Source organism: Cynocephalus volans, chromosome 1 (genome assembly GCF_027409185.1).
Source record: "Cynocephalus volans isolate mCynVol1 chromosome 1, mCynVol1.pri, whole genome shotgun sequence".
NCBI lineage: Eukaryota > Metazoa > Chordata > Mammalia > Dermoptera > Cynocephalidae > Cynocephalus > Cynocephalus volans.
Window position 1 is genome coordinate 17,777,737 of NC_084460.1, and position 26,693 is coordinate 17,804,429.

Genomic DNA, 26,693 nt, shown 5'->3' on the forward strand with positions numbered 1-26,693 from the left:
TCACAAAGCTCAACAGCACGCTTATTTTGGGGTACTCTGCAACATTCGCACTGCCTTATTATAAAGTACCCTTTTCCAGTTCCAGTAGTTTGTAAGGGTGTGTTACTTCCTTCCAAAGAGCCTTGACGAACAGTAATACCAACTCAATCTAGTCCTCCTGCCTCTAAACGGGACACTAAGTTGTCCTGGGTGATTTCTGAGATCCTACCTTTCCTCTCACAGGGATTCTCATCTCGGTTCTAAAGGAGTTGGGCCACATCAGTGCCGTTCGGTGTGCTTTAGGTGCCCCCTCTCTGAGTTAAATCCTATTCAGGACCTCAGTACCCCAAACTTATGGCAGCCAAGCACAAGTGGAAACCGGGATCTGGCTCGGGCCCCCCACAGAACACAGTCCTTTCAGGAACACTGCAGCACCCCCTAAGGTGGATGCTATCTAGGGCCCCTGGCTCTGCCCGGGTACCCAACCCTCCCAGTGAAGAGCAGCGTGCTTTGAGCCACTCCACACGTTTGCTCAACGAAGGCGAGAGACAAGGAGGTAAGGAGCATGACTCAAGCTCCTCAGGAAGGTTGGGGAAGATGAGGAGGCATTTCTCACCGGCCAGGCCTGAACCCACAGCTCCCCGGGCTCCCTCGCCCAGATGGAGGCAACGGACAGAGGTCTGGGCAAGTTAAGGCTGACAGCTCAGCAGGCCACACAGCATCATCCTGGAGAGCACCCCTACCGCCTCTGAATCAGCAGGCCCCAAAGACAGAATCAAGTGCTCTTCACTTTGGGAGTTTGGTTTAAATGTGGTGGTAAGGGAAAGAAAAGAGGAAGTGAACACCGCAGCTGAGGAGGTGGAGAGGCTCCAGGCCTTGGCCCAGGCACCTCAGCCCACAACCCTGAGGCCCAGCTGGCCTTCCTTTTGGGGTTAACCATGATCCTTATTGTACCACAGATGAAAAAAAAAGAGAAAAAATTTAAAAAATCCAGAGACTTAAAAGACATCAATATCTAAAATAAAGAAAGGGGGAGAGAGAATGGCTCTTAAAAGTAAATTTCAGAGTTGAGACATCACCTGGGGTCTCACTTTAATGGCATTAATCACTCCCACAAATGTTAACACCTTGAATATATCTGCATAACTATGTTACACGATCTCTCTCACCATCACTTTAGACTGAAGCATATCTTCTTCAGCAGTTGGTAAGAAGTACCTTCAGACTTTGCTTAAACAGCTCTTTTAGATGACCTGAAATATTATTAGACCAGTAGACTATCCACAAAATTTTTAAAAGGCCTAATCAGAACTCTTGCAGCTTTAAAAGAACTGCAAAATAGGTTGCTTCATGAAACACCCTTGCAGAAAAATATTATTAATTTTTTAAAATATTTTATTTTATTTTGTCAATATACAATGTGGTTGATTATTGTGGCCCATTACCGAAACCTCCCTCCCTCCTCCTCCTCCCCCCTCCCTCTCAACAATGTCCTTACTGTATGCTTGTCGTATCAACTTCAAGGAATTACAATTGTTATGTCTTCTCCCCCCCCCCAGTTTTTTTGTTTACTTATTTTTAGCTCCCACAAATAAGTGAGAACATGTGATATTTCTCTTTCTGTGCCTGACTTGTTTCACTTAATATAATTCTCTCAAGGTCCATCCATGTCGTTGCAAATGACAGTATTTCATTCTTTTTTATAGCTGAGTAGTATTCCATTATGTAGATATACCACATTTTCTGTATCCACTCATCTGATGATGGACATTTGGGCTGGTTCCAACTCTTAGCTATTGTAAAGAGAGCTGCGATGAACACTGGGGAACAGGTATACCTTCGACTTGATGATTTCCATTCCTCTGGGTATATTCCCAGCAGTGGGATAGCTGGGTCATATGGCAGATCTATTTGCAATTGTTTGAGGAACCTCCATACCATTTTCCATAGAGGCTGCACCATTTTGCAGTCCCACCAACAATGTATGAGAGTTCCTTTTTCTCCGCAACCTCGCCAGCATTTATTGTTCAGAGTCTTTTGGATATTAGCCATCCGAACTGGGGTGAGATGGTATCTCAGCGTGGTTTTGATTTGCATTTCCCGAATGCTGAGTGATCTTGAGCATTTTTTCATATGTCTGTTGGTCATTCGTATACCTTCCTTACAGAAATGCCTATTTAGCTCTTTTGTCCATTTTTTAATTGGGCTGCTTGTTTTCTTCTTGTAAAGTTGTTTGAGTTTCTTGTATATTCTGGATATTAATCCTTTGTCAGATGTATATTTTGCAAATATTTTCTCCCACTCTGTTGGTTGTCTTTTAACTCTGTTAATTGTTTCTTTTGCTGTGCAGAAGTTTGATTAATATTTATGATGATGAGTATTACTGATAATCTCTAGCATTTATCAAAATGGTTACCTGACACTGTGCTAAACACTTTGCATGCATCATGTCGTTTAACCCTCACAATAACAGTATGATAAACATGCTGCAATTAGTGCAGGAGATGCTAATGCTGCTGGTCCAGGGAACACACTCTGAGAACCAGTGCTTTAGCGACTACAGACTCTTCTCTCCTATCCCCCTTAATCCCTGGGCTTTCTGACACAGGTGGTTTCAACCATTTAGCATGGGAGTAGAAGCACAAGCCCCAGTCTCACCTCACAGCCTGTCCCCAGGCTAAGCATTGCCATGGTCCAAAACAGCCAGACTGAATGCTGGCCACCCCAAATGGCTTTTTCTTTTTTCCAGACAAAAGTTATTAAAAATGCCAAATAATTCAGCTGTTCACAACCAAAGGTATTCCAAACAACTTATTTTTACACCTGCTTTCTTAATTGCAACAGTGTTCTGAGGATAATTTATAATGCCAAAACAGATAAAGAAACTTAACAGTCTTGTCTGAACTCCTGTTCTTAGAAAAATATCTTAACACCCATCTTAGCAAAATGCAATTAAATAACTGAACACCTTTATGTTAGAATTTAACAACAAAAAACCAAAAACCTCAATTAATGTCTTCAACTACTGTTGGATTTCAAAAGTCCATATCAGGTAATAAGGAAGGGAAAGGGAAATGTTGCTAACACTTTGAGTGATGACTCTGTGCTAAGATGGACAAATATCCTAGAAATGAGTTAGCATTTACCCTATTTAATTAACCCTATTATTTAACAGATGAGTACAAAAGCTCAGAAAGACTCAAGTCACTTCCCAAGGTGTAAATCCATGCTGCCTCCAAAGCCCAAATGCTTTATACTAGATCACACACACAAAATCCCTATAATAAAAATGTATAGTATTATGAAAAGATAGGGCTAGATAGGCCTTTAGAGATTCCCTTATTCAACACCTCATACAATACATAGGGAAACTATAGTAAACAATCTCCAAAGATGGCCACCAACAATCCCTCCTGTCCCTTAGATATGCACACTGCTCCTCCCATTAAGAGGTAGAGTCTATTTCCTCTCCTCTGGACTTTGTAATTTACAGACCAATAGAAAATGGTGGAAATACAGCATGTCAGTTCCAGAGGTAGCCCTTAGGAAGCCTAGAAGCTTCTACTTTCACAATCTCTGGGGAAGCCAGCTGCCATGCTGGAAGGGAGCTCAAGCTAGACTACTGAACGATGAGACACCTTGCAAGAGAGGCATCATGGAGAAGTACTGAACATAGTAAGTAAATTCTTGAGCTTTGCAGCCCAGTTGGTAACCAAATGCATCCAAGTGAGTGACTCCAGCCAATAAGATTTAAAGCAGAAAAACTGCCTGACTGGATTAAACTGTGAGATGTTTGGGGCTGTTTTGTTATGTAGAGATAGATAACTGAAACAAAAGAGGTTAACTGACCTATCTCTAGTCGGGAATCAATAGCAAGGACCAAGATCCAACACCTGTGACTTCTGATCCTGGTCACCTGCCACTGTAGCCCATAGTGTAAAAACTTACATATAAATAGGTCATCCAACAGACTGACTGACCTATGGCTTTGGCACAACATCCCATTCAGAAACAGATCTGAACAAAACTACTGTACTCATTTGGTCATGACTCAGCAATGCAGGGTGCTCTGGTATCTCTGTTCCACTAACCTACGCTATTTAAAGTGTGACACATTAATTTCTCATTGCAGACTCCCTGAGGACAGGGACAGGCTATCATCAGCCTTGTCTGTGTCTCTTCTGCATAACCCAGGGCCTTGCATGGCAGGGATATATGAAGATAATTGAGACCTCACATATGAAAAGAATTAGCCTAGCCCTCAATCCAAAGAATTATGAGACTGGGAAAAAATAAGAAATCAAGGCCAAGTCTCTCTCATATACAGAACATTGCTGTTAAATAATTACTGAGAGCCTGCATAAAATGCTAGCTTCCCAAACATTTTCACAACATCATATCTTTTATTATTAAGTTGACACCCAAAAGAAATCCTGTGAAACAGATAGTGCTGTTATTCCTATCTTATAGCTGAAGAACAAGATGCTCAGAGGTAACACAATTCACCCAGTCATCCAATTCTCACAGGTGAAACCACAAAATGAATTCAGGAATCCTGATTAAAGGTCTGATGCTAACTTCACCTTCTAGAATCCCTTCCTCAAAAATCTGATAATCTAATTTCACAAATCACTATAAAAGAACCTAGAGTAACATGAATAGATTATAGAGAAGCATAGAAATTTAAAACTAGACACGATCTCAATACTAATTCCTAATATATAGTGAATTTTATAGGTAACGAGAACTGAGATGCTAGACCTGGTACATGCCTCACCAGAATCTATATGATGTTATATCTTTGTGGAACAAACAGCATAATATTCTTTTTCACCTCATATCATGCTTGCAAAATATAGCACGTGTGTGTGCATGTGTGCATGTGACTGTATACGGTACCTATTAGTAATCTGATGTTTCTAATAGTCTTAAAATCAGAATGCTATTGTCACATGCTACTCACATGTGACAAAGCAATGCACACAGAGGCCTAGTTTCCTCTATTACACAATCATGGATATTTTAAAAGGCTGCTACCAGAGAAGTATTTAAAAGGACAATCAGTAAACACTGTGCATCTCTACATTATTTGGTGGATGACTAGTACGCTGCACACTTAGGCCATTTCAGTAGAATGTCATTTCCATAGAATTCCCAGGGACTGTAGAATGCAAAGGCCACTCTGTCAATCCCCACCCCACACCTTACTTCCTCAACCAAGCATCCCCCACACTGACAGTAATGATAACAATCAGGAGAGGTAAGTAGGAAGAGAAGTAATGATTCTAACACTATGACTTCAAGGACTCCTCAGTGCCAGCAGACCCTCTCTAGCCTTTCCTGCTAGGACCAGGGTTGGGCTGGGGTCCCAAAGCTTTTCAAGGACAAAGAGGATCCCTGCTCTCAGCACATCATTTCCAGGTTCCTGAATCTGGACCAGAAGCACACAAGAGGCAGTCTTGTGTCATTCAGAGTGCTTGCCTTGAGGCCACTTCAGATAGTTCTTGTTGTCATGACTTCAGCATTTAGTGGTGGTATATCCTAGAGAGGGGGACCCTAAGGAAGAAGCAACCTAAATATACATGTGCATAGCAGGCTCTGGATGCACACAACTACCAGGCAAACAAACAGGCATTGAGGATTTCATGACAATCGGAGTGAGCCAGCGAAAAGCACATAAGTTGCTGTGCTTCCTTGGATCAGTGTCTGCAGACACAGTTACTTTACAAAACATAGAACAATGATGCCCTCTACAGCCCTCAGAGAGAATTCAAGGTACTTACTGAGTTCATATACAGTACTTGGTGAGAGATCCTGTCTATTTTTCTAGTAAGAATTATTTTTTACACAAGAATAAGTAATAAAAACACATGCTTTGTATGAATGTTGGAAACAAAGTATCAAGGTCTAACACTAAGGAGTTAATTAAAATAAAATATAATGTCCAGATAATTAAAACCATTATACTGAAACAGTTTACTTTTCTAAAGGACATGTAGAAGCAAATTCTACAGATTGTCGTTTTGGTTATTAACAGAGGCTATTTTCAAAAGAATTATTAAAAATACTTCAAAATGGAACTGTGGACTCTTAAAAGGAGAAATAAGTTGAGATGAAATTTTTTTAAGAAACGAAATACCATAAATTAAGGATTACAACTTTCTCTGACTGGAACTGAAAAAAGACCAGTAAGAAATAACTCTAAGTTTGAGTGACTTCCTGTTTTCCATGAGCCATGAGGAAAGAAACTTCATCTCTGGAACAAGAAAAGTGAGGAGTACTGGGCACCTCAGAATTGCTATAGAATATTCAAGGCCTGTGCAGATATGAAAGAAACAGAGCACAGGTCCTCCTTCTCAGAGGGAGGAACAGTATGTATAAAAGCGTATGCATACATATATACAAACAATCGGAGAATATATTTAAAACATGACAACATAAGCTACACATAACAGTCAAAGGAACACAAAGCGAGAGGGTAATTAACACGGGAAAAGTTCAGCTCATGTATTAGAGAAAAAGCAACTCATTCATTGGTCAAGCCTGGAAAAAGCTAATGGGCATGGACCAAGGAAAGAAAAGCAAGAGATAACAAGAGAGAAAGCCACAGGTCAGATGACTGTAGGAAACACAAACACATCAGTTTCATAGAAATAGGTGGGCCATGTTCCTAAGTTTCAAGATGAAAGATGGTTCAAAGTTAAAGAGGAAGGAGAGAGCAATTATCAGTGTGCCTTTAATCTGGCTGGAGAGTTTAGATTAGATATGATTAAACAAAAGCAATTACTCTAATCACTTAAACAGAGAAATAACATGATGAAAATGTTGTTAAAAAAACATTATAACTGGCACTTGTCTAGATGAACTGGAATGGTAGGACAAGAGGCACAGAGATCATTCAGAAATTAATGTGGAAAGACAAGCAGCAAGGATAATAAAAGCTTAAATATGTAAGAAAAGGAAAGAGAAGGAGCAAATCCAAGATACTTTGCAAAGGATAAATGTATTAAATAAAAGACTGTGAATGAAGGACTAGAAGACATCATTTGGGAAGCCCAGGGTGTGTGAAGGTATTGAGAGGGACTTTCAAAGCAAAAGCCAGTTTAGATGAAAACTATGACAAACTTAATTCTCAGTTTGAGGTTTTAGGGATCAATTTTGGCAGAAATTTCTTGGAAGCAGGTGGAAAGCTGAGACCAAAAGAGGATAAGCAGCCAGGGCTATATTTAAACATTTTTCAGTCATCCAAAAAAAAAAAAGATAAGTTTATACACATGGGGAAAGGACTGGGAAAGTGAAGTACAGAAAACTGGGTGTCTGGCCAGAAAGGCAGAGAGAACACAGAAAAGGAAGTTTCATTTTGAGTACAACAAGAACTTTGAAAGTCAGAGCAAATTTTTTATTGAGTGAAAAGGTACCTAAGAGCTTTAAGCCTGAGACAGAACTAACTGGGTGACTGTTGGTGTACTTTTATCAATCTTATTTTGGTGCTATCAAGCAGTCAGTACAGATTTGATTGAATACAGTTCCCAGTATGGGCAATGCAATGGGACAAGACAACATCCAGCCAGGGAAAACAGTAGCCTACTTCAGTTTGAGCATGGCATCGGCCACTATGCAAACTTTCATTGCTCTTATATGTCTTTAAAACATAAAGCTCTTATAAGGAACAGACAGAATTGAGGAAATGGAAGATGAGTTTAAGAATCAGGAGAAGAAATACAGAGGTATTTCTTGGACTCCGAAAAGTTTCAAAAAGACAAACGTCCTTGTAAAAGCATTCTCAAGGATAAAGGTTACACACTCGTCGTTCAAATTTATTTTTAGTAAAGAATATAACCATTTAAAACTTTTGTGATTTATTCTATTAGGGCACTTCAGTTTTATTCTCTTAAAACTTAGTAAAAAATCAGTACCTAGAACTCAACTGATATGAAAATGTTTGCATAAATGTTTTTTTTCAATGTGATACACAAAATCAATGCAATAATTTTCAAATGAGCACTGATAAAGTCAGTACCAGATTCCCCTTTAGGCAGACTAAAACCCTAGGACACAGGACTTAAGTTATTCATTGAGGAAAAGGAGCAAGACAAAAGCCTAGTAATTACCATGTGCTATTCACTGTCTCTTTGAGAGTTTAAAGCACTGCTCTTCACTTTTACTTTTACTATAAAGGGGAAATTACTGTCAATTCTCCAGCATATTTCTCGTTTTGTGGTGTTCTAAGGAATGCAAAGACTAAGGTTAACTAAAACTCAGAATAGAACATAAAACTATAATTGCTACAAAGGAGTGGAAAGAAAAAACATAGATTAAAAAAGATGCAGAGAAGTTTTTGTTTGTTTTGTTTCAAGTAAAATCTTTCCTTTCCTCCCAAACATTAATAAAACTTTAAACCTCTTACATAAGATTAGAAAATGACAACTCAGGCTTCCTACCCCAAAATACCAGCCCCCGACCCCTCCAGGATAAAAAGTAGACAACTATCAACAGTGAAAGTAAAAAACTAAAAGTTTTCAGCCTCCTGGAATGGGTGAGGAGGAGGAGGCAGTCATTACACATTCCCTGTGGAAGACAAAGCCAGATCCACATTCCAGGGAAATCTGGCTGGTCCGAGTATTTCCTTAAATACAGATTGGCCTGTCACTAAACCAGTCCCTGTAATCTTCCCAGGCTACCGCTGCTAGGAAAGCCAGGAATCCCTTCTAATTAATCAAGCCCTCCCAACAAAAATTTTCCCACCCACAATAAAGTGGGTTGGGGGTGGGGAGGCAGCAGAGCAAGCTTTGTAGCCAAAAGAAATCTAGACTTGGGTATAATACCTAACTAATCCAAGAAAACAGATGCAAGAAGCAGAGGAAATGATCTCCAAACAGAGACAGACAATGAGGTAGGAAACTTTCACAGTACTACTCCGCTGCAACCCAAGCTGAAAATTTTAAATCATAAGACGTAATTATTATTGGAAGTGAGGCCTGGCAACAATCTATACTTTTTCAAATACCCCTAAAGCAAGAGATGTACCCATAAACTTTCTCCAGGTAGACAAACACCATGCATACTATTTGACACTTTATCAATTATTTGACACTTTATCAATAATTTATTATTCAACTTACTTTTTTACTCAAGTTTTGTGTTAATGGATAAACATCCATGATTAATACATTATATGCCCATGCTCATTTCTTGCTTCTACTTTCAAAGGAAATAGCCTTGCTTTGGCCTTGCTAATTTACCCTACACTTGCAGCCAATTCAATCCAAGGTAACTTCATTGAATGCTTACTCTGTCTGACAAGGTGCAAGGACGTGGGAGTATAGAAGGATGCAATGATTTAGACCTGTGCTGTCCAATATAACTGCTACTAGCCACCTATGCCTACTAAGCGTTTGAAATATTGCTAATAGGAATTGAGATGGGCTGTAAGAGATATATTCATATATATATTATATACATAAATCAGTGTGTGTGTGCATGCTCATGTGCGTGTATCTCAGACTTTGCAGGCAATATGGTCAGCCACTGTAGAATGAAAACAGACAATATTTAAACAAATGGGAGTGGCTATATTCCAGTAAAATTTTATTTACAAAGAGAATCAGCTGGCATGTGGGCTGTAATTTGCCAACCTCTGATCTAAGACCTTTCCCTTAACCCTAAAGAGTTCTTAATTTTGGAAATTTTAAAATATTAGGATGGGTTCAGAGCTGGGGTTTAAGATCACTATGGAGCCTTGGGGAGACATGTGCCTTCAACTGAGACAAGAGTCACGGAAGTATAGGACGTACCTCCCTGCCATGAGCTGCAGTGGCCCAGAAGTCAAGAGGCCCTGAAAGTTCTAGTTCCAAGGACTCTCATCTCATGTATTGCTGCCATTTCCTGAAAATCTGGCATAGGAGGCAGTTATAAGAAAGAGTTCAAGGCTAGGGCCACAGCAGTTAAAAAGAAGAAAAAAAAAGCTCTCTTAAATGCAGGAAGGTCAAAAGACCTTTCTTCATTTGAAGAAGGACAAGTTGTTTACATGAATAATTAATACCATTCCAGGGGAAGTCTTAGAATAAACAACCCAGAGGCAAGTGGGAAACTATCTGACATTCATCTGTTTTTCTGTTCCTTTGGAAACCATGCTCTATCCAAGTATTTTTCAACCCAGAGAGTTGAAAGAAGATGCATCTGTACGAACAATTTGCCTAAGTTGATTAATTCATTTTAAATATTGTTTATTCACTTAATTTTTCATATTAATGCATAGACACAGACTAATATGACATATTAAAAACAGAGGTATTCTGCCCCACCCAGACCCCACCCCCACCCCAACTCTCACTCACCAGAGGCTACCACAATAAAAACTTGGCTACTTGATCTGGTATTTACCACCGTATTTCTAAATACTACATTCATACTACAATTTCTTATGATTTCAGTATACATAACAGTCTAAGGAAAATGAGGATTCAATGAATACACCCACTCTCCCACAGGTCTCCTCCTCAGCCTTCCAAAGCTTCACAATATTATGAAATGTAACCTTTGTTCAAAGCTGAGCCATGTAGTATACTATGCTTGCTTTCCAATCTTGCACAATCTTTTGTTTACTTAGACTTAAGGGTTGCATCATTTTTCTTTTGTTTAGTTTCCTGTATTCCTATGACTAAATCATTCCCACACTATCTAACAGGCCTAAAAAAAAAACCTCTTCTCAATACATTTAAACACATTAGGTATTTTATTCATTTCACTTTTTGTTGGAGATGTCTTTCCTGAAACCCTATGTCCTGTTCCAATCAGACTGGTTACTTTCTAAGCATGATATACAGCAGTCCTCATGGGATTTGAAACTATGTGTACATGGGTGGGGCTTATTGACTGACAAGGCTTTGGGAATTCAGTAGGAACCCATGGTTAAGGGATCTCAAATATAGGCCATACTAATATCAGACAAGTAGACTTTAGGGGTTTTTTTTGTTTTTGTTTTTGTTTTTGTTTTTGTTTTTTTTAAAAGATGACCGGTAAGGGGATCTTAACCCTTGACTTGGTGTTGTCAGCACCACGCTCAGCCAGTGAGCGAACCGGCCATCCGTATATGGGATCCGAACCCGAGGCCTTGGTGTTATCAGCACCGCACTCTCCCGAGTGAGCCACGGGCCGGCCCTTGTTTTTTTTTTTTTAAAGATGACTGGTAAGGGGATCTTAACCCTTGACTTGGTGTTGTCAGCACCACGTTCAGCCAGTGAGCTAACTGGCCATCCCTATATGGGATCCGAACCCGTGGCCTTGGTGTTATCAGCACCACACTCTCCCAAGTGAGCGACGGGCGGCCCCAAGTAGGCTTTAGGTTAGGAAGTACTACTAGAGATAAAGACATTTCACAATAATTAAAAATTTAATTCAGCAGATAGATACAGCAATTGTACATGTATATCTATCTATTAACATAACCTCAAAATATTCAAACCAAAAGTCAATAAAACTAAAAAGTGAAATACACAAATTTAAAATCATAGTTGGAGATTTTAATACATCTCTCTAATAGAGCAAGTGGATAAAAATATTAGTAACTGCATAGCAGATTTTTACAGCACAATTAACAAACCTGACCTAAGTGATATATATATATAAGAACAGTTCACTGCACCTACAACCATCACATTTTTCAAGTGGTTATGGAACATTTACCAAAAACAGACAGAGAAACTGTGCTAAACACCAATAACAACAGGATTATTAGAATATTCCCAAATAGAAATTAAACAATATGTATTTAAATAACAAAAACATCTAAAAAAAAAATCACAATGAAAATCAGAAATCATTTTGACTTGAATGGTAACACAATCCCTACTTTAATTGTATCCCTATCAGAACATGAGGGATACAATTAAAGTAGATAATGCTTAGAGAGAAATTTATAGCTTTAAATGTATATATTACCTTAAGAAGCTGGAAAAAGAGTAAATTCACCCAAAGAAAGTAGAAAGAAATAATAAAGATAAGAAAATAAATTAATAAAACAGAAAAGAAGTATAGTACGAGGAAAAAAAAAAATCAAAGCCAGAAATTGGTTTGCTAAAAAGAATAAAATTAATAAACTCCTAACAGTACTAATCAGTAATAATCACCCTTTTAGAAGGGTCAAGCCTAGCTGTCAGAATATTTGGAACCGGGATATAAGAGCAAGGAAGACTGAGAGCTGGTATCCCAATGTGTCTGGAGCCATAGAGCCCGGCTATTGCCTCTACGCCTCAGAGCCTTATTTGCTGTTATCTTCCATCCCTCCCCCTTGTGTGCACTATGGGTGTGGGTAACTTTGCAACTTGACATAGATAACAGGGGAATTTTCCGTTTCCTGGAAAGACTTGCCTGTGGTTTTTCCCGGAAACCATCTGTTGCTCACTTCCTTATCTGCTGATTCCCTCCTGCTGGCTATATAAGCTGTAACCTTCTGGCTAATAAACGAGACTTGATCAGAATACTGTCTTGTCTCCATTTCTCTCGTCTCTTGTCCCATCCAATTCCCACTCCCTCCTCCAGGGTCTGCGTTGAATATCCCGCAGGTTGGGACATTTCTGGCGCCCAACGTGGGGCACTGGATGGGGGGGGTGATACCGTGAGGAAGACGGCTCATCGGAGGGTCGACCACTGAAAACGAAAGAGTAAAACCTTTGTCCGCCGCAGGAACCTGCCACGTCAGGATAAGGTGAGTAAGCGCGCCTGATAATGGGACAAGAATTAAGTTGTCATGACGTCTATATAAGACAGTTACAAAAGGCTTTAAAGACACAAGGAGTAAAGGTTAAAACAACTCTGTCTATTAAGATTTTTTGATTTCATGCAGAATCTTTGTCCTTGGTTCCCAGAAGAAGGGACTATTAATTATAAAAAGCGGTCTCAAGTTGGAGACGCTTTACAAGATTTCTGAGACTTTCGGGCCGGAAAAGGTCCCCGTTACTGCCTCCTCCTATTGGAATTTTTTTTTTTTTTTTTTGTCGTTTTCGTGACCAGCACTCAGCCAGTGAGTGCACCAGTCAGTCCTATATAGGATCCGAACCCGCAGCGGGAGCGTCACCGCGCTCCCAGCGCAGCACCCTACCAAGTGCGCCACGGGCTCGGCCCCCCTATTGGAATTTACTTAGGGACGTCATCCCTCGAGTGGCAGTGTGTCAATAAGCCTAGGGCTATACCTCTGCTGATGGGCACCCTGGCCCATGCCCCTGTCAGACTTTTGCTGATTCTATGCATAGTTCTTGTTACTCTGCTTTTCAGCTATGCACTCATGGAAACAGTACATATTATACAGCCACCTTAGATAAAATTTATTCAGGGTCTTTCGGAGGGGAGTTTGCATCTCCCCCCTCCGCTGTCGGATCACCCTTGTCTAAATATAGCCTAGCCCCTTGCACGGGCACAGTGGGCCAACCTGTGTGTTGGTCCCTTACTGCTCCTATTCATGTATCTGACAGAGGAGGCCCTCAAGATCAGGCTAGGACATTTAAGGTACAAAGAAAAATAGAAAAAATGATCAAAACTTTGTTCCCCCCGTTACAATATCACCCCATAGCCTTGCCTAAGGCTAGGGACGAGTTTAAACTCAACCCCCAGACCTCCAGCATCCTTCAAACTACCCATAGCTTGCTAAATGCCTCCAATTTTAAACTTGGTCAGAACTGCTGGCTTTGCTTAAGAGTAGGACAGTCTCTCCCCCTTGCTTTCCCCACTTCACTTTCCAATTACTCCTTTGAGGGACAGTGCTCCTTAACCCTTCCTTTACAGGTACAGCCTTTACAGTTTACTAATTCCTCTTGCTACCACTCTCCCTCAGTTAACAATAGTTATGAAATTAATGTTGGCTTTGCCACATTCGCTCAGTGTTTGACAGTTGTTAACATCTCCACTCCCCTGTGTGCTCAGAATGGCTCAGTCTTTGCTTGTGGGAACAATGAGGCTTATACCCAATTACTCACTAATTGGACGGGATTGTGTGTTTTAGCTTCTCTCCTACCCGATGTAGACATTATACCCGGAGACGAGCCTGTCCCTTCCCTTCCATTGATCACATAGTTGGGAGGGCCAAGAGAGCCATGCAGTTAATTCCCTTACTTGCTGGACTGGGGATTTCTGCCGCAGCTGCGACCGAAACTGCTGGCCTTAGCCATTCTATATCTCAATACACCAGAGCCTTGTTTGCTGTTATCTTCCATCCCTCCCCCTTGTGTGCACTATGGGTGTGGGTAACTTTGCAACTTGACATAGATAACAGGGGAATTTTCCGTTTCCTGGAAAGACTTGCCTGTGGTTTTTCCCGGAAACCATCTGCTGCTCACTTCCTTATCTGCTGATTCCCTCCTGCTGGCTATATAAGCTGTGACCTTCTGGCTAATAAACAAGACTTGATCAGAATACTGTCTTGTCTCCATTTCTCTTGTCTCTTGTCCCATCCAATTCCCACTCCCTCCTCCAGGGTCTGCGTTGAATATCCCGCGGGTCGGGACACCAATGCCCCAGAGGCATAGAACAGAAAGGGGAGCTGGGAATCAACTCATTATAGTTAAGCCTGAAGTTGTGAAAAACTTCAACTTATAGTTCTTTGTATCCCTTTAACACATAATGCAATGCTTGACACATAAATAAGTACTCAACTGGTAAATAGTCTCACATACTTTCTGGTACATATGGGTAAGTTTGTCCATAAACAAAACTCTAAATTTGTTGGGGCAGGACCTATTCAATAACGCTTTTTACTTCATTCCCTTGAGAAATTGTGACCTTCATGAAAATGCAACTAAAAAATCTCTGCTCATTGACCAAGGGAAGCAACATGAAAACTTGCCATCCACTCAGGACTTTTGGGGGTAGGGGCAGGAAAAAGAGAGAACAGCAAAAAAATGAGGGAGTCTTTGCAAAATACAAAAAACATCAAGTTTGCAACAAACTCTGTTGTGGGCCCACAAGACAGTGGAATCGCAAGCCATGAAATTAATATAAAATCTGGCCCAAAACCACTGAAATGCCAATGGCTCCAGCAGAAGTAAACTTGAAACTGCTCAACTACTCTGCAGAGCTCATAGATCTTTCTACCTGTGTGTGCACGTGCAAGCGTGTGTATGTGTATGAGAGAGAGGTCACTGAAAACAAATGCACAATCAAAAATTACAAACACATAAGCAATCCCGCAATTTCAATTACCAATTTCTCCACACTTAGCAAATGATAGTAGAAATAATAGACAATCTAAAAGACACTATGAAATAAATTAGTTTAAAATTCTAAAGGAGGTAAAAGGAGAAAATGGAAACATCGAGGAAAAAAAGGGTACTATGGGTCAAATGTGTTCCCCAAAACTTCACGTATTAAAAACTTAATCTCCATTGTAACAGTATTAAGAGGGTGGGAAATCCTAGTATGGTAATTCAAAGGTCGGGCCTTTAAGAGATGACTAGATTACGAGAACTGTACCCTGGTGAATGGATTGATCCATTCATGGAGTGATGGGCCTGATTCTGATGGCTTTTTTTCTTTTCTTTTCTTTTTTTTTTTTGGTGGCTGGCTTGTACGGGGATCCAAACCCTTGGCCTTGGTGTTAAAACACCGTGCTCCAACCAATTGAGCTAACTGGCAAGCCCCCTGATGGCTTTAAAAGGAGGGCAAGTGAGGAGGTTAGCTCACTCTTGCTCAGCCCATTCTCGCCATGTGACTCTCAGTGTTGCTGTAGAGAGTTCCCACCAAGAACAAGGCCCTCACCAGATACACCCCCAGGACTATGGACTTTTCAGCCTCCAAATGATAAGAAATAAATTTCATTTTCTTATAAATTACCCAGTTTCAGGTATTCTGCTGTAAGCAACAAAAACAAACTAATACATTGGGCGAGTACATAAAAAAAGCACTGGCAAAATTCAAATTTTTAAAAAATAACCACATATAAATTCTTAAATTAAAAATACACTCACTAAAAATAAACAGGTGAAAGAGCAGATTAAATGAAGCAGATGAAGAGATTTTAGTAAACTGGAAGAAGTCTGATTAAAAAGTACTCTGAATGCAACATAGAGAGATAAGAGGCAGAAAAATAGCAAAGGGCAATGGTCATGAAATACACAAGCCTACTGGAGCAGCGTTCATTGGAAAAGGCACATGGTAGCAGTATCAATAGCACTTGTGCAGGTCAACTGCTGCCATGACACTCTGGTGCAGCACAGAGGAATCTGGGAGGGCTCAATACCAGACATTGAGAAAGGATTACAATGTTTGGGCCATGGGGCTTTTAAGCTACATGATTGGGGAAGCACTGGCCCTTGCCTGTGTGATCAGAGGCAGGGATATAATCACAATGTGATGTGTAGAACCTTCAATATGATGTGTCAGAACCCTGTCTCTAACCCTATCCTGCTAGCTTAATACTGGATGGGGTAACTCCCCTGCCTACCATGATCTGAAAGCTGGATTCCCAAGCCTTGCAGGTACAGCTTGTAAGATGGAACAATATGGTAGCAGGATCCACCACTACGGTGTGTATGGCCTGGAAATTAACAGACCTATCTTTGTCATGAGTCCTGGGGTGCAAGCTCTGTGGTTGACCAGGACCATCTGCCCTACTGGGCCATACCTAGTTTTGACAGAGGTTTTCAAGAGGCCCAGTCCTTTACTGAGTAGAGAGACTGCAAAGGCTCAGCCTTTAACAAGTTAATCTCATTCCTCCAGCATATAAAAAACTGTTAAATGAGACTATCTAAAAACTTCAAATAAAAGTTGCAGAAAAAGAGAAGAAAGAATTAGGAGAAGCAGTACGCTGAAGAAAAATGGTTGAGAATTTTCCAAAACTGAGAAAAACTTCAGTCTTCAAACTGAAGATGTATATTGCTTCCCAAGCCAGACAATTTTTTAAACGTCTATACCTGCTGTAGAACATCAAAGACAAAAATAAAATCTTAAGATCAAATAGAGATGAAAGACACATAACCAAGAAAGGGATCACATTAAACAGTAGATTTCTGTCGTGATCAGCCTCCACAGAAGCACCCCTATTTCCCCCTTCCCTGTGAGCACATGCTGCTTCCCATATCTAGAGATGCAGCTTTCCTGGACTCCGGGCTGGCCCCGTGAGTGCTCTAACCAATAGAATGCAGCAGAAGTGGCATCTGAGACTTCTAAGTGTAGGTCTTCAAAGGACTGGCAAATTGCACTTCTTTCTTCTTACACCTCTTGCTCTAGGACACTACCTTCCAAACTCTGCCACCATGCTATGAGAAGCCCAACCCACACAGAGTGGCCACGTGGATGAGAACTGAGGGACAACTGACAGACACAGGTGAGATTCAAACCATAGCCAGCATCAACTGCCAGCCACATGAGTATGCCATCTTTGATGTTCCACCTAAATCAAGTCCCTAGATAACTGCAGCCCTAGCCAACATCAAAAGGAGAAACCACCCAACTGTTGCCTACAGAATCAAGAGGGATAATAAAATGGCTGCTGTTTTAAGCCATGACATTTTAAGGTGTTTTTTTAATCATCAATAGATAACTAAAACATTTCTCAGTAGTAATAACAGATTCCAGAATAGAAAAATATTTTTAAAGTGCTGAAGGAAAATAATGTTCAACCTAGAATTCTAAAATCAACTAAATATCTTTCTAGATTGACTGAAACACATTTTTTAGACAAATAGCGAAAATTCACCACTTACACACTCTCACAGAAAAAATTACTAAAAAACATACAGACACAAGAAATAATTGTAAACAATGAAATTTATAAATATGTTGGTAAATCTAAACACTGGCTTGGTTAAAAATAACACAGAACTACAATATTAAACAGTATATAATCTGGTCAACTAACTGCTCTAATTTATATTTGGACATCTTAAACTCATAGTTAAGATAACATTAGCATATAGAAAATGTCCTAAAATACAGCTAACATATAGGAAAGCCAGCTAACATATAGGAAAGCATCTCCAACATCTCATACTATTTACCAATTCTTCCGCTCTCCTTCCCTACCACTCCTCACACAGGCTTCTCCCATCCCTCCATACCTGAGAAGGTCTCAACCCCAGCCATCAAGGAATGGAGAAGGGACACTTATAAGAGGAAAATAAAAGAGGGCAGCTAGGCAAGAGAACCCTCTCCTGGCATTCACCCAACTGCAGTATTTGCTGCCTGCTTCTTTTGCTTTGACCTTTTATCTGCTTTGTCATAATCAGAAATCATGCCAGGGACATGAAATGTGAATGATAATTTTTAACTTTAAGAACCAAGTTATGACCAGAAAGCATATTACAATAGCCTTTAAGCAAGGAGCTCCTCACAACCATATGAACTTTTAATTTTATCCCCCATCTCATTGTTAAAATAGAAATTTTCAATGTGTCTACTTAAAAGTTTGAGAGTCACAAATGAAAAGAGTAGAAAGTTCAGAACTTAATTTTCAATTAACATAGAACTTAGTTATATTAGAAAGTGATTAACCACTTTAAATAAGGCTATTAAGCATTACTTACTTTAACAGCAAATTTCTTAGATGCCATGGCTTACTGATTCCACAGTAACTACAGACCTTTAAGAGAAGGAAAAACAAAGTTATAATCAGGTATATCAAAATTTCTTTTTATTTGTATATTATACAGGAGAAAGGCTGGCTAAATAATAAGACAGCAATAGGTATTCATGAGATGAATATTCACTTATAATTGTCCTTAACCAAAATACAATATGAATTAGTAACTTTAAAGTATAACTGTCCACAAAGAAAAGCACAGTCCCAAGTGACTTCCCTGGTGTATTCTATCAAATGTTTAAAGAAAAGTTAATAACAACCCTTCACAAACTCTTAAAAAATAGAAGCATAAGGAAGACTTCTCAAATCATTCTGAGACCAATATTATTCTCATACCAATATCAGACAGAGACATCACAAGAAAACTACACACCAATATCCCTTATAAAGAAACAAAAAACCTCAACATAATACTAGCAAACCAAATCTAGCAACATATAAAAAAGATTATACACATCACAACCAAGTTGACTTTATCCCAGGAATGCAAGGGTGATTTAATAGCAGTCAATATAATACACCACATTAATAGAATTTTTTAAATGCACATGCTCATCTCAAGCACAAAAAAATTAAGAAAACTCCAAACACTTTTATGATTTAAAAACGTCCAACACAATAGGAATAGAAGGGAATTTCTCAACCTGATAAAATGTATCCTATGAGAAACTTACAGCTAAAATTATACTTAATGGTGACAGACATGTTTTCTCCCCTAAGATAAGGAAAAGGCAGGGATGTTTGCTCTTGAGACTTCTATTCAGCAATATCCTCTACAGTTTCTAACCAGAGCAACAGATATTCAACTAGGGTGCCAAGACAGTTTGATGGGGAAATAGTTTTTCAACAAATGGTGCTGGGATGACTGGATATCCACACGCAAGATAACGAAGGTGGACTTCTACATCACACTACATGCAAAAATTAACTCAAAATAGACAAAGACCTAATGTAAAAGCTAAAACTTTAAAACTCCTAGAGGAAAATATCGGTGTAAATTTTTGTGACCTTGCATTAGGTAAGTTTCTTAGAAGTGATACCAAAGCACAAGTGAAAAAAGAAAAATAATAGTAAATTACATTTCATCAAAATTAAAAACTTCTATACCTCAAACCAAGAAAGTAAAAACACAACTCACAGAATGGGAAAAAATAGGGGCTGGCTCATTATCTCAGTTGTTTAGAGCACAGTGTTATAACACCAAAGTCACGTGTTTGGGTCCCTGTACTGGTCAGCCACTGTAAAAAATAAATAAATAAATAAAAATAAAAGAATGGGAAAAAATATTTGCACAATGGTTTGGGGCCATAATCCTGAAAGATCAAAATTCTGAAGTCTAAAATCCTGAAAATCACAATCCCAAAAGATCAAAATCCTGAAAATAATCCTGAAAATATAACTCTGGAAGGAATAATTTTAAAAATTATTCAAAAGATATTTACTTATATTTTTAGAAAAGGGTTTATTTGAGAAACAAAAACAACAGAACATTTCATAGGGCACTTTACCCAATAAAACAGGCAATAATACTTATTTTTGTAAGCATAAGCACTCAAGTATACTAACGACAGTTGCACGGGTATAAAAGTTATGAGCAGATGAACTGTACTCATAAAGAAACAGGTCAAAAAGTAAAATGTATAAATGTGTATCACTATGGTTGGTAACTGTGTATACTCAGCAGATAACTGAGGTCATCTGAAATACCGTGATAAATAACCTAAGTCTTTAGATGAGATGGATCTAAAACCACAATGTGGGGCTCACTGGTTTGATCACTCAGTGGTATGCAGTGCCAATAACACCAAGGTCAAGGATTTGTATCCCCAAAAGGATCCCCTTTTGTCCAGCTGCTGAAAACAAACAAAACCCCACAATGGGTCACCACCGATATGCAGTCACCCCAAAAAGCCAAGAGCTCAAGAAATTTTACCTTTCATAAATGCAGATGTACAAAAAAGATATCACTTCATTTACAGAGGAAGTTTCAATGTTTCTGCATCCATGCACAATGCTTACACACGAAGTCAACATTATAAAAATGCACTTCATTGAGCCAAATTTGTAAAAAATGCATAAAACAGATGAGAAGTCTTTAATAGTCTTTATACAATTAATACATCCAATACTGAAAATGATACAAAGACGAAATAAACAGCATAATGAATTGTAAAAAATAATGCTGACAATTTAAAATAGAAGGAAAAATACTAAAGGAAAAAAAAAAAAATGAACAAAACAAAAACCCTTCCCCCACCCAAAAGAAGAAACTCCTTCCCTTGAACCCTTCGGGATTGGGATTTGGGGGATTTTAGATGTTAGTAATCTTAGACTTTAGGGATTTTGCCCTTTAGAGATTTCAACAGTCAGAATTATGGCATTCAGGATTGTGTCCTTCACAACTATGGTCAGCGAAAATCATATATCTGATAAGGGACTCATGTCCAGGATATATAAAGAACTCTTATAGTTCAATAAAAGCACAAATAACCCAACTTAAAAATAGGCAAAAGAGTTAAATAGACATTTCTTCAAAGAAGATATACAAATGGCCAATAAGCACATGAAAAGATGCTTAACATTTATTAGCCATTAAGGAAATACAAATCAAAAGCACAATGAGATATCACTTTACACCCTCTAGGATGGCTAAAAACCAAAACAACAAGCAATAGTAGATACTGGCAAGAATGCGGATAAGTTGGAATTCTCATACATTGCTGGTGGCAATGTAAAATGTTACAGCCACTCTGGACAACAGTTAACCAGTATTTTAAAACGTTCAACAGAGTTGCCATATGACCCAGCATTTCCATTCCTAGGTATATGCCCAAGAAAAATAAAAATATTATGTCCACACAAAATCTTATACAGAAATGTTCACAGCAGCATTATTCATAATAGCCAAAAAGTGGAGACAACCCAAATGTCCACCAACTGATGAATGATTAAACAAAATGTGATACATCCATACAATGGAACAGTGTTTAGCAATAAAATGGTAAATACTACCCCCTAGTTGGGGGGCTAGCCAGTTAGGTCAGCTGGTTAGAGCACGGTGTTATAACGCCAAGGCAATGGTTTGGATCCCCGTACCAGCCAACCATCCAAAAAAAAAAAATAGGAAGTTTGGAAGATCAAGTTTAGTAAATCTCTCAGAAACTTCAACAAAAATAAAAAAGATGAAAAATAAGACTAAATTAAAAGACCAGTATAAGCAGGTCCAACACCTGGAAATTAGAATGGAAATAGACCCACATTAGGGTGTGAAATTTTAGGCATAGGGGACAAAAAGAATCTTACAAAGTTGGGGGGTTGGGGTGGTACAAAGGATCAGGAGTCAGAATTGGCTCCAAATAGACCAAAGCAACTCTGGAAGTGTGGAGTATACTAACATTTATAAAGCAAATGTATTTCACAGGGTCTAGTTTCCAAAGCCCTGTAGGTTCAGGTTTAACCTAACTTTCTAGAATTACATATAGAAATGTTAACCTTGCAAAAGACAGGAAACTTTCCCCAGGCTAAAGTCTCTGTTGTGGATATAGAATTGTTACACAGCAAAGTTGCTGGCTCTCAAGAACAGATGCCCTTGAGAGCAGGTTAACCTACCAATTGTTATGTAAAAATACTGAGGAAACTGCTGCAGGAAAACACAGTATTTGCCAAGAACAAGCTTTTGTTGGTGGATCACTTAACCTTTTGCAAATTGCATTATGGAATGTCACTTTGCTTATTTTAATGATGTTACTAGTTTTCCATTTGTTAGCCATAATTCTGTCGATATCCTTGTGTTTTTGTAATGGTTAAATCAACTGAATTTTCTTGTAAAACTTCCTATACAATAAAAGGGAGAGGCTAACTTCGGAGGGGGCTGACACATTCAGTTTTGCCCTCCTAATGAGGAAATTACTGAAGTGTAGTCTGTCTGGGCCTCAATGCATACGTGCTTGAGTAATCACCTAATTCTTTTTTTCGTCTCCATTACACAGGGAAAAGAGGTGTAACATGGAAGCTAAAAGGCAGTGAAGAAATATCTTCAAAATTCTGAAGAAAATTGTTTCCAGCCTCCAATTACATTTAAACATGAGGGGAGAACATTTTCAGACATGCAAGGTCTTTAAAAATGTATTTCCCATGCATCTTTTCTCAGGAAGCTGAAGAGGTGCTTCACCAAAATGAAGAATTAACCAAGAAAGAGGAAAACAAAAAGGAAAGGGAAGGCTGACATAGGAGAAAGGCAGAGGAAAGCCGAGGATCTGGTAGAAGGAGATCCCTGCATGACAGCCCTGGATAGACCAGGGAGAACCAATAGATAGACCAGGTCCAGACTAGAACAGGTCACAAGGCTCCAACAGAGGCATGTCCAGGATGGTCTACATGCATGTAGACGAATTTTAGACAACTGGAAAAGAATAAGAGATTGAATTAGAACAGGTACATGGGAAGCTACGTAACTGAATTACTGATTTCAGGATAAACAAAAACTGTGCAGAAAATAAGAAGTAAAGAGTACTTAACACACAGTTCAGTTATGGCTAGCATTTATAGTCATAATAACACACACTGAATCTTGACCTAAACAATATTACATTTACAACGATATTAGGAGGATGGGAAATGTGTGTATGTGTGTATATAAATGTATGTAGTGAAGGCACAGGAGTAAAAGGGAGCAAAAGCTCTCTTTAATATTAATGGAATATTTCAAAAGCAAAGCCTAAAACCAATAACAATAAGAATAACAAACATTTTTCAAACAAGCCAAGCAGAAAAAAAATAAATAAAAACAATCACAACAGTTAAAACAAAGCAGAAATATGGTGTAAAGATACATGACTATGCCAGTTGTCAAGTAAGGCAAATCATAACTAAAGCCAAAATGTTTCATTGTTTTAGTTATACTAAGTGTCCATTTATATTGTCAGGGCTAGGGCTCAGACCTTTCAAACCCATTGTACAGACTGGGTCACCAGACCCCTCACACGCAGGTCCACGTTAGGTAATTGGGAAAGATTCCAGGAGCTGTTGGCAGACGACACGAGCTCAGTCCTGAGCTCAGTGCTCAGCAACGGCAGCAATAGCTTACAGGTCCGGCAGCTTACAGGTCCGGTGGTGGCGGGAGCCTCTCACAGGGCCCTGGGGGCCCCAGCAACAACAGCCTCCACCAGCAGTAGGGCCTCCTCATGGCCCCCCCATCCCCTTCCCAGGGCATCCCAAGGGTGGGCAGCAGCGTGGAACAGAGCCACTCATCCTTTTTACTTAAGCCATAACCCAGGACACCTGGGTGCACATGAGCAATTACATTAGACAATAGCCAAGGAATATCTGGGCACACGTGCATATTTACATCAAATACTTGGCACGATTCTGAACATCTGAGGGGCTCTAACCACTTTCCTATATTTTCCCAACACATGGCAAGTAATTTAGCAATATGGACCCAATTCTTAAGTGCTGACCTCTGCCCCAACCTGAAGAACGAGATGAAGAGAGGTGAAGTATATGTTGGAAGGAAGACAGGGAAGGATGCCATCATTCACAAGGCTTGTGCATGGAACTATCTGCCTGTTGAAATTGTGTGCACAGATACTTTTAGAGCATCACTGTCCAACAGATATATAATGCAAGCCACAAATGTAATTTTGAACTTTCTAGTGGCTGCATTTAATAAAAGGGTAAACAGAAACAGTTGAAATTGGTTGACCAGTTAGCTCAGTTAAAGCGCAGCCCTGTAACAACAAGGTCAAGGGTTTGGTTCCCCATACCAGACAGACAGACAGACACACACACACACACACACACACACACACACACAAGCGTGCACACACACACACGAACACGTGAAATTAATTTCAATAATATATTTTGTATAACCCAATATATCCAACACATATTAGCATTTCTACATGGGATCAATATAAAAATATTTACATTCTTGTTTTAACTAAGCCTTTGACATCAGGTATTATATATTTCCATCATATCTCTGTTTGGACTGGTCACTTGTCAACTGCTCAATAGATATTTGTGGGTTAGCTGCTACCATAAAGGACAGCACAGTTTGAGAATATTTGGGGTTTTTTTTAAATAAGAAAAGCACTTATTTCTGTGTCCTGAATTCCGTATTTACAAGGCAGGGATAACAACAACTAACTCAAAATTATTGAAAGGACTAAATAAAATGACATATAAAAACACCCAATATAATGATTTATTTAACACTAGGACTTTGGTGAGTGTTAATAATTACTATTATTCAGTCCATGGTGATTTTTTTAAAAATCTGATGAATTTGATGATTTTTTAAAAATCTGATAACCTTTGATTCTACTTTTTAAATGGACAAAAATACCTTTATCTAAACTCTAAATCACTTTAGTCATTTCCATTCTCTGAATAACTATGTATATGACTTAGAAATTTTTTTTTCTTTTTCTTCAGATGACCGGTATGGGGATCCAAACCTTACACCTTGTTCTGAGCTTTAACCAACTGAGCTAACCAGCCAGCCCAACTTAGAAAAAATTTTAATGATGTTCATCTTAGCAAGCCCATACAGACATAGATGTAAACGAAAAAAAAAAAGTTCCTGGAAAATCAGGAACATGTGTTTGAAAACATTTACAAAGGATGTCCTGAAAACTTGAGATAAGTCTTTTAATTATATTATTTGAGCCAGATAAACATAAAATCAGTCCCCTTAAATATATTAAATCAGGCTTAAATAACTGCTGAAAATTAAGGGAGTCCTCAATGGAGGTACTTAAAGAGTACTCAAGTGGATCAGCGAGATGGAGAAGAGGACAGAGTTTTGTAAGCAAGTACCCAACCAAAGGTGAAGTGCATGTGATCTAATTATCTCTGATTATAAACTGTTTTCCCCATATGTCCTTCCTTTGCCAAAGGACAGGCAGACCACACAGAAGGCCTCACAAGGCTTTCAGACCACATCTGCCATTGGGTAAATTATGAACCATATTACAGTGAAGGTTACATTTTGAACTCACAATAAGGGGTGGTAGGGAGGACTGTTTTTTGTTCTTACTTTTATCAGTAAAGCAACAGCAGCTATATTTACTTTTTGAAGTCTGTATTCTTCAGTAAGTATCACTGAAGCCCAATCTCAAAAACAGAATCTGTAGAATCTAGAACTGAAAAGCATATATTTTTATATAAAATATTATGGTCTGTCAATGTAAAACAGGCTACATGAAAAAAAGAAACTAATATATTTTAAATATTTTTAGTCCATTTTTAATATCATCAGGCATTCTGCCTCAAAGTATATGATTTTTTCATTTGTTTTCACAATGTTTGGAGACTCAAAGTCACAATTTTAAGGCTAAAAGAAGTCTTACAGACCACCTACTCCCAGCCCTGCCATCTATCCCCTCAATGAAAACTTATGGGAACAGGCCAGGAGATGGAGCCTTGTCACACCCACTGAAGGCAAACTAGCACCATCTGTCACCTACAGAACTGCCAAAGTCTATGCCTAACTGGGCTGCTGAGGTAGGTGTGACCTTCCTCCCTCAGAATACCACCCCACCTCCGTCCAAGGCACAAATTACCAACACAGAGTATGACTTCAAATAAAGCTACATGAGTAGTGGTTCTCTTGCTAATCAAAGAAAGAGACACATACAGATAAATGAATTCTACCAAGGTAAAGCCCATAACATATCTGGACAGACAGATGCACAAACCTTCAGCTTGCATATTTGCTAAAGTCATTTCAGATAAAGAAAGCATCCTCCCTTTGGCTCATTACAGCATTAGGCACAGATGCTAGGAATGAATTAAATGGTGAACTGAAACCTGAAATGAACTGAATCAATTTGCCAAGCACCACATACAGTAAAATCACACCCACAGTGGAAGGGGTTCGGAAAAACAAAACACAAACCGTTTTTATTCTACTTTTACTCAGCAACAAGCAACACAGAAGACAAACTTCTGACTTCTGTGACCAAACGTGGGGATTTCTCCCCACTAGCAAGCAAGCCAGCAATTCTCCAGCAGACACCAGTTTGGTGTCCCCTAATTCAATTCAATTCTGACACTATCTACCCGGAGATAGCATCATAACCCGCAGGCTGAGGGCTCAGCCCCCAAGACTGTTCCCCACTTCGGATGCCAGTCACAA

The 26,693-nt window shown here is 39.1% G+C and overlaps 1 protein-coding gene across 1 annotated transcript in view; it reads right to left on the bottom strand.

The window, feature by feature from the left end:
• SLX4IP (SLX4 interacting protein) overlaps positions 1–26,693 on the bottom strand; it is a 187,159-nt gene that overhangs the window by 146,457 nt on the left and 14,009 nt on the right. Inside the window, exon 2 of the mRNA XM_063078482.1 lies at positions 18,492–18,547. Within this exon, the coding sequence (XP_062934552.1) occupies positions 18,492–18,518 (27 nt within the window). The 5' untranslated portion in view covers positions 18,519–18,547. The remainder of the gene's footprint in view (positions 1–18,491; positions 18,548–26,693) is intronic.